The sequence below is a fragment of the Macaca nemestrina genome, chromosome 18, assembly GCF_043159975.1.
Source record: "Macaca nemestrina isolate mMacNem1 chromosome 18, mMacNem.hap1, whole genome shotgun sequence".
Lineage (NCBI taxonomy): Eukaryota > Metazoa > Chordata > Mammalia > Primates > Cercopithecidae > Macaca > Macaca nemestrina.
Genome location: NC_092142.1, coordinates 80,599,294 through 80,612,385, shown reverse-complemented (window position 1 = coordinate 80,612,385; position 13,092 = coordinate 80,599,294). Strand labels below are relative to the sequence as shown.

At 54.4% G+C, this 13,092-nt stretch overlaps 1 protein-coding gene across 3 annotated transcripts in view; it reads right to left on the bottom strand.

Moving 5' to 3' along the window:
• CMI (c-Maf inducing protein) overlaps positions 1–13,092 on the bottom strand; it is a 267,857-nt gene that overhangs the window by 23,425 nt on the left and 231,340 nt on the right. For all 3 annotated transcript variants that reach the window (XM_011757393.3, XM_011757395.2, XM_011757396.2), the window contains one exon: positions 10,028–10,381. In XM_011757393.3, coding sequence (XP_011755695.1) covers positions 10,028–10,381 — 354 coding nt within the window. The remainder of the gene's footprint in view (positions 1–10,027; positions 10,382–13,092) is intronic.

Here is a 13,092-nt window from a genome sequence, read left to right as displayed (position 1 = left end):
GTAGGGACATGGATGAAGCTGGAAACCATTGATCTGAGCAAACTATTGCAAGGACAGAAAACCAAACACCGCATGTTCTCTCATAGGTGGGAATTGAACAATGAGAACACTTGGACACAGGGTGGGGAACATCACATACCGGCACCTGTCATGGGGTGGGAGGAGGGGGAGGGATAGCATTAGGAGATATACCTAATGTAAATGATGAGTTAATGGGTGCAGCACACCAACATGGCACATGTACCCTAGAACTTAAAGTATCAAAAAAAAAAAAAAAAGAGTTGATGCTAATGATGGTAAAAACGATGACAATAATAACAGCAGCTCTGATGTCATGGAGACTTTCTACACACACTTCATTATGCTAAGGGCTTTACCTTAGTTCATTTACTCTTTATAAGAGCACAATAAAGTCACTGTGACTAACCCCACTTAACAGATGAGGAACTTGAGGCTCAGAGGTTCAAGGTCACATGGCCGTGGCGAAAGAGAAGTCAAATGCAAGCTTCTGTGATGGCAGAGCCTTGGCTCTCACCAGCCCTGAAAGACCACAGCTGGGATCTTAGCAAAAGCCAGCGCCTGCTTGGGTAAGGAAGGAGGGCTAAACCTCAGTTAGAGCAGGTGCGGGAAGCACCGCGCTGTTCACCTGACTTCACTTAATCCTTTCACGAGACAGCCTTCTTCCTGTGTGAACAGCCAGCGGGAGAGGTCAGTTATCCACTCCGAGTCATCTACACAGCTAGGAAGGGGTAAGGCTGGACTCAGAACCTGGTATTTGAGGCTCTACCACACCACGGTGTGTGGTGAAGCCAGGCACCAGGGTGTCACTCTCGTCCGACCCTGGGAAGACCACTGTCCCACAACAGAACAGAATTAGCACTGCTGATAAGGTAGATGCAATTCGCACCATGCTGCCTATACACCAGGGCTTGAACCAAGGGCACTTCCTGTGTTCGCTCATGGGATCTGCCCAGAGGACCCTGTGTGGTGAGTCCAAATGACGGACAAGGAGCAATATGGAAATTCACTGACTGTGACCACAGGGCTGTGACACAGCCAGGCCACAGCAGGGAAGTAATAGCTTCGGGAGTTTCCTGAGGCCCAACAGGCTGCTTCCCAACCAGCTACCAGCACAGCTTCATAAACAGGGAGTTTTTTGGCCAACTCTTGCCCCAAAAGCTAGGAGTGTTCACAGAACTCTCCGGCGTCTCAGTCTGAGTACAGATGGGCTTGTATCACACAGCAGAGCACTCACACACGGCCCCCAGAGACTGCAGTCATGACAACCCCTATTTTACAGACGACAAAAATGAAGCTCAGAGCTGTTTGTGATTTCCCACAAGTCACCAGCAAGTGGCTGAGATCTGACCTCAGGTGCTTCTAAGACCACGATCCGTCCTCTCCGCTCCAGCACCTGCACTGTGTTTATAACCAGTTCCCCCACCTGGGTTCCGGATCTCTCTAGCTGTAGCGACTCTGCTGGAAAACAAACCCAGAGGTAGTCAGTTCTCGCCTAAGCCAGGCCTGGGCACCTCTGAGGGCCCAGAGCTTAAAACCCTGACACATAAAGTGAGGGGTGGCCGCTGGAGCAGTCCCCACCCGAATCACAGAGCTGTCCCTGGGTGCTCCCAAGCCTCTGACCATCTTGCCTCGGACCACCCCAGGGAGGGGGCCAGGTCTCATCTCTGAATCCCCCATGTGGGGCCCTGGGCCAGGTGGATGGCTGGTGCTTGGGAGGGAATTGCTGAACCCAAGACCCAGTGCACACTGGGACTGGGCCAATGGCGGAGCCTGGGGCCTGTGATTGGCTTCCGAACAGAAGGTCCATCTGGGGGACTAGCATGTGCCACTAGGTGCCAAGACCGAGTGGGATGCCGATTAAGATCCTGGCTTGGACTGGGGCAGGAGGTGGGATCTGAACCCTTGTCCAGTGGCCCATGTTGGGGAGGTGCTGCAGAGAGATGCCCCACTGATACCTGGGCACCACCCACGGGAGAGGCCAGCGGGTGCTCAGACCTGGGCTGGGCAGAGGGGTGGTCCCGGGACCCCTACCCACATACAACTCACCACAGATGCACTGTGTATCAGTTTGTGTGCCGTGTGTATAACTGTGCCCTACATAGAAACATCTCTAAAAAGAAGGAAAAAGTTAAAAAAAAAAAGCCAGCCAGCAAGGACAAATGTTCACTCCCATCGACAATGGGTGGTTTAGATAACCCCTGAGCGAGGGCGTTTCCTGCCCCACCTTCCTCCAAATAAACCCACGATAGCGTGCGTGGCAGCCTTCAAACCCCGATCACACCCTGGAAGCTTCTGAGGAAAAGCTCTGATGCCAGGCGCAGAGAAAAGAATGACCAGGAAAGCCTGTTGCCTGAGATAAGTCCTGACTGTGATGCCAGCAGCCGCTCACTCACTGCTTACCCAACTTGCTCCCTTAATCCCCAGAGTGGTACATGAGGGCAGAGGGTGCTGGTGAGGAAGCTGAACTCTGCGCCCGGGAGGCAGGACGAGGACTGAGAGCAGGTCCACTGGACTGCCATGCTCAAGGGCGGAAGGCCCAGGTGCCATGCGGCCTGGGGGTCTCAGAGCTGCCTGAGGCCTGTCAGGCGCATGTCAGGATGCGGAGACCCCTTTACGTCCCCGTATTCACACGCTCCCTTCCGAGGGGTCACCTGTCGTTGCAGCTAGCTTGTGTTCCCTCCAGAAGAATCACTTTCCTCCTTTCCTCCCACCTGTCCCTGACTCATGGTTTCCAGAAAATGGAAATTCAGTTGACAGCAAACCTCGTGTGCAGCGCCTGCCACATGCCATGTGCTCTCCAAGGGCTCCCCATGCGTCAGCCCGTGCAGCAATCCCAGCAACTCGGCTGGGCGGGTGCTTTTGGCACCCCCATTTTATAGGCAGGAAAACGGAAACACAGTGAGGGACTGCCCTGGCCCCAGGCCACACAGCTGGTGAAAGCTGGGGTCTGAACCTGGGAGCCTGGCCGTAGCGTCTGTGTTCTACCATCTCAATAACAACATCTCACAAGGAGGGTGGCCCGGCTCACACCTGAGGAGGACGACGATTTCCCCATATCACAAGGGCACTGGTGGGCACATGGTGGCTTGTGCCTATAATCCCAGCACTTCAGGAGGCTGAGGTGGGAGGATCGCTTGAGGCCAGGAGTTCAAGACTAGCTTGGGCAACATAAAGAGATCCCATCTCTAAAAAGAAAGAAAAAGTTAAAAAAAAAAAAGTAAGCCAGGCAGGTGGTGTGCACCTGTAGTCCCAGCTACTTGGGAGTCTGAGGTGGGAGAATTCCTTGAGCCCAGGTGTTCGAGGCTGCAGTGACCTGTAACTGTGGCACTGTACTCCAGCCTCGGTGACAGAGTATCTTAAAAAACGAAAGGGAGGGGAGCACTTAGGTTTTTTTTTAACTTTTTTTTTTTTTTTTTTTTGAGACAGAGTCTCGCTCTGTCGCCCAGGCTGGAGTGCAGTGGCGTGATCTCGGCTCAATGCAAGCTCCGCCTCCTGGTTTCATGCCATTCTCCTGCCTCAGCCTCCTGAGTAGCTGGGACTACAGGCGCCCGTCACCACGCCCAGCTAATTTTTTGTATTTTTAGTACAGGCGGGGTTTCACTGTGTTAGTCATGATGGTCTCAATTTCCTGACCTCATGATCCTCCCGCCTCGGCCTCCCAAAGTGCTGGAATTACAGGCGTGAGCCACCGTGCCCGGCCATTTGTTTACTTTTAAAATAAAGCATATTCTAGGCAGAAATGTCACGAAATACAGAACTCTAAGGAGATTTGAAGTCACCCACAATCAGAGGAGTCAGGGTCCCCATGGGGAGCTATGAGCCCCAGCAACAGGCCCATGGTCACTTGTCACTCCTGAGCCTGTTCTGTGAACCGTGAGCGTGGTCTGCACTCCCAGGTGCTCAGCCCAGTGGGAGGCTTTGGCCTGTCTGAGGCGGGGTCTGGACAGAAGCCTCCTCCTCTGGGTCTCCCAGCCTGGGGCTCCACTTCCTGGCAGCTCCCACAAGTCCAAGAGGGGTGCAGGGGAAGGAGGGAGAGGGCAAGTGGACTTCCTTGCCTTGGCCCAGACCAGCTTGGAAGTCTGCGACCCCAGTCTGACCAGGTTGGTGGATGAATGGGAGGCGCTGGACACAGGTTGTCGTGGAGGTGAGGCTGGGTGTCCCCACACTGGCAGGCCCATGAGGAAGGAATGAGGAACCCTCCTGTGCATGGGCCTCTCTGTGACAGGCCTCGGTACAGGCCCCAGTGGCTAGCAGAGTCCCTGCCTTGGGACTGCCCTGGCTCTGGGTGGGCCTGTTATCCTAGGATGGGATGCCTCTGGCCACTGGGGCAGTCTCCCACTTGGCCAAGCCAGGCCTGGGATGGGAGGGCAGGCAGCAGGCAGGGTGTGAGGGACCTGACTGCCCACCCAGGAAGGAGGAAAGAGGGCTGCGCCCTGCCCAGTTCAGGGAGGGAGGGGGTGGGCAGGCAGGCAGGTGCCTGACGCATCCTGCTACCCCAACATGCCTCAGGCATAAGGCACCTGCACATTTAACCCTCCCATGAATGGGGCCTTAGAACCCCCATTTCACAGATGAGAAACGGAGGCCCAGAGAGGTTCAGATACTTGTCAAAGGTCACAGAGCTAATGGGGGACACGTTGGGCCCAAACAAGGCTTTGTGAGTGCAAAGCTCGGGTCTCCCCCCTCACGCAGCTCCGTTGGGATTTTAACCCAGTTCAGAAGATGCCACCTCACCTAGAGCCCTGTGCTGCCCTGTGGACAGGACGCTTCCTGCCGGCCTCGCTGCTCTTCCTGACTCACACAATCTCCCACAAGGTGTGGGCAGAATGTGGTGGCCTCAGGGTGGCCTGATGCTTGGGAAGGCCTGGGGCATGACAAGGCTCATGCGGGAGCACATTCAGACCACTTTGCTCCCACTATGCGACATCTAGAAATATCTGCTCCCGGCCGGGCACGGTGGCTCACGCCTGTAATCCCAGCACTTTGGGAGGCCGAGGCGGGCGGATCACAAGGTCAGGAGATCGAGACCACGGTGAAACCCCGTCTCTACTAAAAATACAAAAAATTAGCCGGGCGCGGTTGTGGGCGCCTGTAGTCCCAGCTACTCGGGAGGCTGAGGCAGGAGAATGGCGGGAACCCGGGAGGCGGAGCTTGCATTGAGCCGAGATCGCGCCACTGCACTCCAGCCTGGGCGACAGAGCGAGACTCCGTCTCAAAAAAAAAAAAAAAAAAAAAAAAAAAAAAGAAATATCTGCTCCCTTTAAAGACAAACCAACTGGTCCGGGGATTTGATCCCAGACTGAAAAACAGCGGCTGTTACCCCTGAGGCTGGGATACCTCAGGAAAACTTCCTCTCTATCCACCTGTGCGGTCATCCCATCCGGGACCTTCCCAGCCCCCACAGCAGATCTGCTAGCCTTAAATGCTCCAGGGACCTTTGAGTTTCTACAGAGTTACCATGTGCTCCAAGAATGAGCAGTTTTAAGTTTCCAAACAAGATGGGCATGGTGGCTCATGCCTGTAATCCTAGCACTTTGGGAGGCCGAGGTGGGCAAATCACTTGAGGTCAAGAGTTCAAGACCAGCCTGGCCAATGTGGCGAAATCCTGTCTCTACTAAAAAACACAAAAATTAGCCGGGCTAGGTGGTAGACGCCTCTAATCCCAGCTACTGGGGAGGTTGAGGCAGGAGAATGGCTTGAACCTGCGAGGCAGAGGTTGCAGTGAGCTGAGATCGCACCACTGCACTGCAGCCTGGGCGACAGAGCGAGACTCCATCGCAAAAAAAAAGAAAAAGAAAAAGAAAAAGTAAGTACATATAAGAAAGAACTACCTAGAAGAATCACAGACTTTTTAAAAATTACAAAACAGGCTGGGCACAGTGGCTCACACCTGTAATCTTTGGGAGGCTGAAGTGGGCAGATTACTTGAGGTCAGGAGTTTGAGACCAGCCTGGCCAACATGGCAAAACCCCGTCTCTACTAAAAATACAAAAATTAGCTGGGCTTGGTGGCAGGCACCTGTGATTCTAGCTACTGGGGAGGCTGAGGCAGGAGAATGGCTTGAACCTTGGAGGAAGAAATTGCAGTGAGCGGAACTACTGCAGATAAGTCCCCTGGCCCTGTCTCCCGGTCATTAGGACAACCCCAAATTCATCTGCATTTCCCTGAAGTTCCCCAAGGGCGGGGCCTCTTCCAGCTGAGCTGCAGCCCATCAAGGGCTCTTTTAAAATCTAACGTTTGCGAAGAGTCCCCAGCAGTAGATGGGAGCCGATCAGGGCCGATCAGAAGCGCGTCCTACCCCTGTGGCCCCAGTGTGCTGCAGTTCCACACTCTGCCCATCTGAGCTCTACAGCAGCCCCGCTGAGCCCTTGATGTCACTGCTCTTAGCACTTGGCAATACTTAGGTTCAGAGGGACTGAGTACAGGGACCAGTATGGTATTTGGCGTAAAGTCTGGCCTGGCGTAGGTATGCAACAAAAGCTGGATGAAAGAATGAATAAATAAGTGGATAAATGAAGGTGTGAATCACACACAGGTGCCCAGCAGGAAAAGAGCTGGACTCTAAATGACTACAAATCCCAAAGCTCTTCTTCGCCTCCCGAATCTGCATTCTTTTCATCACCCCGCCCCGCCTGCACCTCACGCGGTGATTTTTTTTCCACATCAGCCTCGACCTGCATTTGCAATAGTTTTCCTTTTCAAGGATCTCCAGGAAATTTTTGCAACTTAGGTTACTTTTCAAAAGTGTCAAATTCTAATGATGCAGGGACCTTCCTATGGGAACACGCGGCAACTGATCAGTCCTCCGAGAAGACACGCATTTTACAGACACGAAACCTGAAGCCCAGAGGAGCCAAGAACACTGGCCACAGTTCCACAGCAGCTCAGGCCTGCGGCTGCATTTCCTCAACGCTGAGATGCAAGTTTCCTGCAATCCAGGTGTGCGATGAATGCCATGTGGCTTTTATCCCTCAAAGCACTGTTAGGGAATCAATGACGCATCTCGCTCTCAATAGTATGGTCAAGTGGCGGGAACACAGCTGCATCATAAATGGTGGCTACTCCCGTGGGCCAGGTGTTCACCTCGCAGAGGTGTCTGCTCTGTGCCAGGCACTCAGGGCTGACCCCTCCCATCTCTTTCCCAATGCCAGATGCAGCCATACTTGTGCCACCTCCCAGCCTGGGACCAGAGGCTAGAAAAGATGACCAACCTTCCAAGGTCACAACTAGTATGTGGCACAGGTGGGACTGGAACCTAGCACGGTCTGACTCTGAGTCTGTGCCTTTCCTGATGTATCTCACTTTGGAGCCCTTTGAGCAGCAGGGGGTGTTTGGGTCCAACCAGTTCGAGGCCTCCAATGAGCCAGCAACTGAAGCAGCTGCTGGGTGTGGGGAGGGAAGTTGTTGGGAAAACACAGTTATCAGGCCCAAATTGTGTTGCGCTCCCCCAAGGTGGAAGAGGCTGCTGGAAGCATAATCCCATTTTGTGGAGGTTTTGGGGCTGGGCGTGAGCTGCTCCTCTGCCTAGCCCCATCGAGAACCCCTCCTGGCTTGCCCTGACTGTCCTGGGCCCTTGGCGATGGCCCCGACCCCCACCTGTGCCCTGGCAGCTGGGTGATGTGGGGCAGGCAGGGGGTCTGCACGCAGATGGGGGAGAACAGAGTCCTCATTCATGAGCATGTTTATGAAGAAGGAAATAATGTGTGCCAACTGCGTTATGAAACTCAAACCTTTAGTGCTTAATGAGAAATAGGAGTCAGGCCCAAAACAGCAGAAGGCCCAGAGGTTCATGGTGTTTGTAAAAACCAGCTGGAATTGGGGAGCTGGAGTGGACAGCAGGGCCAGTCTCTGGCCTGGAGGCTTCTATCTCCATCAGAGCAAGGAGACCCCTCCAAAAATCCGGGGAGATGCCCTAACCTGGCTGCCGCTGGGAGAGCTGGCACTTTTCTTTGTCTTGAAGACACTCAGGTCTGTGATGTGTTCTTGGAGACACTCTCTTAGTGGGATCTGGAATTCCACTTGGCTGGGGGTGGAGGTCACTGAATGCAGTTATGCCCTCACCCGACCTCTGCTGCTGGGACCATGAGGCAGGGCTGGTCCTGAACCCCTGGGCACACCCCACCCTTTCCTCTCCGGGGCCAAAGTCAGGGCAGAGGAGGCTATGTGGGGACGCTGCCTCCACGATCTCCTTCAAACCAGCAAACGCCATATGACTGTGTGTGCCCATGTGTTCACCTTCGCAGACACCACAGGCCTTGCCAGTAGAGCACAGGGGGCACCCCAAGGTGCCTCCCAGCCATTTCTCCAGCTCACCAGGCCCTCAGAAGCTGCCCTCTGTCCCTCCAAACCCTGAGCAGACTCCAGGAGCAACACACACACGACAGAATGAACAAACGCTGCCCAGCCGCGTGACGACACAGGGCCTCAGGGAAACCCCGCCCACCCACACAGACAACAGCCCAGGCACCGGGCTGCCAAGTGGTCTCCCTGCAGGCTGAGGGCCCCGGGAGCCCTGGTTCTAGACAGGCATCATGCACTGGATAAATGTGACAACACAGCTGGACCCCCAACCCCTCCGAAAAGTCCAGCAACCACAAGCAGCTGCATCTGAAGGCGCCCATCTCTGGATTCAAAGCTCCTGAGAGTGGCGCAGAGCCTGTTCCGAAGGAAGGAGTTTGTGGAGCGAGCGAGCGGGAGGTGTCTGCTGAGTGTCTGCAGACCTGAGCTTGTCTGTGGAACCACATGGCTCTGTGGGGGGCAGAAGGGAACAGTCAATGAGGTCCCTCAAACTGGGGCTCCTGGAACCAGGTGCTCACGGGTTTGAGATGTGTCAGGAGGAACGTGTGGATGGCAAGGCTGGAGAGACCCTTAGGGGTCACGGATTAAGAACTGTACTCCCCTCTACCTTAGTCACACAACTGAGGTTCAGGGAGCGGGAGGGACAGGCACAGAAGGAGCCAGCTCAGAAGCCACACCACCCAGGGCAGCCCCGGGTCCACGGGTCTCCTACACCCACACACAGGCACACGCAACACCAATGCGCGCACACAGACACCCAGGCACACGGCACAAATACGCAGAGCCACATACCCAAGACAGACTCACACACTCCTGCCCATGACCCCTCACTCACTCAGACACACACATATGCACAGATGCTCACACCCCAAAGACACACGGCATACATGGCTCACACAATACAAACACACATGGGCTCATGCACATACCTCCAAACATATACAGAGAAACACACATGCTCTCCAACCCTAGAGCACAAGTGGTTATACCCACATGCATGCAGCCACAGCCACTCGTGCACAAAACTAGCACAAGTGAGTAGACATACCCACTCTTGTGCATTTAACACACACACACACACACACCCCTACAGAGAAATCCACATGCATGCCCACACCCATCTCCTATAAACACCCACACTCAGCAGACCACATGTGCCGTCGCACCCACATCCACCCATGGCCGTTCACGCACACAAAGACACTCACAAGCTCAGAGGATCCCACACACCCAACACACCAGAGATGTCCACATACTCACAGACACACTTGGGAACCCTTGTGCTCCTGCACACCCTGGCAGATGTATCCAGATCCTCACACACACACAAACTCGTGCAGACATATGTACACATGTATGCTTGGGCATGTACCTTACACATGTGCCCAGGCACTCAAGCATACAGGTACAAAGCCACGCATGCACCCCACGTGTGTGTATACACACACCATATGTTCACAGATACACAACCACAGCCACCTGTGCACACACCCACGTGTCCCTCACCCACCTGTACATATGCACCCTGTATGCCTATACTCACAGCCACACTTGTGCTTATGCACACTCTTGCACACACCAGCTTGTGTGCACTCACACACACACCACTCTACCTGCGTAGTTTGAACCAACAAACACAGCCGCACACAGCAGCAAAGCCCATTCTCCTCCCGCCCGCCCTGGGGGCGCGCACGCAGGGAGCACTCACAGCAGCTTGAGGATTTCCACGTAGCAGCCGAGCGTGCGGTCGGCCTGGGGGCCCAGCTCGATGCTCATGGTGCTGCAGGCGGGGCTGACCATGAGGCAGTCGATGAGGTTGGGCTCGCTGTCGTTGCCCGCGCTGGCCGTCAGCGCCGGCTTGGCAGTGCTGGTGCGTTCCACCTCCACGTGGATCTCACTGGAGGCCACGACCACCGACTTGAGCCGGGCCTCAGACAGCGTGGCTTCCTGAGACACCAGGTCCGGGCTGGGGTGCAGAAGGCGCAGAGGTAAAGTGGGCTTCCGGTCGCACGGCTGCTGGCAGCCATTCCGGATTTCCTTCAGGCTTGGGGAATTGTCGCGGCTGGGGGAAGAGGCGGGAGAGGGCACATGAGTACAGGCACCGTTCATGATGCACCACGACCCACCAGGCTAAAGGCCTTCCTGAATCCCAGGATGAGGCCACAATGTAATACTATCATCATCCCCGTGCTAGAAATGAGGAAACTGAGGCTCAGCCTGGGTGCGCGGCTTGCCCAAGGTCTAGACAGGAAGAGGTGGGGATGGCAGCCCAACCCAGGCTGCCTGTCTCTACAGTCCATGCTGTCACTTCAGCACATAACAGGCGCTCAATAAACATTTGCTGACCGACTGAGTGGATGCTGATCTCTACATGACAGCCATAAGGCTCTTGGCATTCTCCACCAAAACACCACTGGCCACTTTCTTGATAAGCCAACGGGATCTACTATTTTGCTTTTAGTTGCTTCCTGTGGTTTAACTACCCTCCAATCCCTGACCTCATGCCACAATGTCCTCCAGGACTCTGCTCTCCTGCCCCCAAAGTGAGCAAGCTCAGTATCTGCCCTCCTCCTGGGAACCCACTTCAATGGGATCCCAAACCCCAGAATTCCAGTCTGGGCCCTGGAGTCTAGCCCTCCTGTCTGCAGAACCCCCACTCCTCCTGGGTAACCTTCCAGGCACAGCATCTCTGACTGCCCGGAGGAACAGAAGCCTGCACAAGGTGTTAACAGGTGTTAACTCAGAAAGGGGCTCTATGGCATTATTAATCTCACATTTGTTAGGGAAATGCTGGGGCAAACAAGATGACATTAGGCCTCTTAACGGCAGGACCTGTCAGAGCCTTGACCTGGTTAAAGTCCCTCCTCTGACTGAGTGCTTCCCAAGGTGCCCAGTTGCCTGGGAGGTGCATTGTTGTAAGGGACAGTAGTACCATCAATGGGTTCCTCTGCTGGTGCCCATGGCTGGCACAGTGCTAAGTGCAGTCATACAGATGCTCACAGACATCACTGAACAGTGATTCCTGTCTCTGTGCCACAGGCGAGGAAAGACAGTCTCAGAAGTTAAATGATCTACCCCTAATTAAACAACCCATGAGTTGATGGAGATGGGATTTGAAACCAGATCTCCCAGACCCCAAAGCCCAGGATCCTTCTAACTAAGTTGGCTTCCAAGGTCCCCTAAGATCTGTGCAGGTCCCCTCCTCCAGGAAGTCTTCCTTGATTTCTTCCTGCTACTCTTGCCCTTCCTACCCTCGAACTCCTCCTAAACCAAAGCTTTCCACCCCTGGCTGGACACCAGGATCCCCTGGGTATACTTCTAAACATCCCAAAGCCCAGTTAGACAGGAATCTCCAGGGTGGGACCTGGACATGAGCAATTTTTAAGGTTCCTCATGTGTGTGGTCAAGGTTGAGATCCACTAATCCAAGACTTCGAGCACAATGGCATGATTGAGAACAGCTGCTTATCTAGTCCTTCCCCAGATGTGTCACAGGCATGGATCCTGTGCCTCTAAAGGGGCTCCCAGGCTTGAGGACAGAGCCACACTGCGGGCATTCCGCTTGGGGAATTGTTGTGGCTGGGGGAAGGGGTGGGAGGGAGCCTGTGAGTAGCCCTTCCAAGGGCTGTGTGCAGAACTTGAGCCCCATGCACAGGAAGGGTCTGAGTGGATCCAGCACATGCCAGAAACCAGGCCCGAGCTGAGCCCACCAAGGGTGTTTAATAAATATACTTTCAGCTTTGCTGGGACAAATAATCCGCCGGCTGAAGTCCGAGAATTCTATCGTTGATAAAAACTTGTGTGTGGTCTGTGATGGGGAGAGACCTAAATTCTTTGGTTCAGATCTGATTTGCTCCCCAAGTGCTCAACACTCCATTTCTCTTTGTTTGCCTTTGCCGGGTTTCAAAAGTGGATTTTCAAGGCTGTTTGGCTCAGATTGGTGATTTTCGAGAGAGCCACGCTAACCTGGGTCAAGCTGTCTGTTCTTTTCAGTGTGAGTACATTGTGTACATTTGCCCACAAAGAGCACTGTGGATGGCCTGGAGGACATGACGGGCTTTATCTTGAAGGGACTGACTGAGGGGGCGTCATGGACCTGAGCCCAAGAAACGTGTTGGCAGTATCGTGCTTCTCTGGGTGACATCCAGGAAACTTATGGCATCAGCTGGAACCCAAGCTAACGTGGGCTCCGACGGGGCTCAGCATGGCTGAGCCAGGGTGGGCGGGAGGCAGCAGGCACTGTCTCACCCTCGCCAGCCTCCAACCTGGCATCTCCTTGCCACAGCCACCGAACAGTTCCCCAGGGTCACATCTGCTCCCTACTCCATCCTCCTCACAGCAGCAGCCAGAGGGGAATGGAACTGAAATCCCATCACGTCCCTTCTCCACTTACAACCCACTATGGACTCTCCAACGCTCCCAGGATAAAAGTTCTGCCACTGAAACCCAGGACAGCCCCGCTACTTACAGTGTGATCCCCAGCCCACAGCTTCGCCTGAGAGCTTGTGACACAAGCAGAGTCTCAGGTCCTGCCCCAGACCTGCTGAATCCGAATCTTCATTTTAATGCCAAGCCCTAGAGAGTCCCAGGCACTAGGAGGTGTGAGAAGCTGCCTACTCATGGCCCAGCGCTGCTTCTCTCTCCAACTCCATCTTTTGCTTCCCTTTCCTTCTCTCTGCTCCAGTCACACTGGATTTCCTTTGGCTCCTCCCCCGCAGGGACCTCCACATTCAGCGTGCAGCAGAATGACTTGTGCAGTTTGTTTAGAATGCAG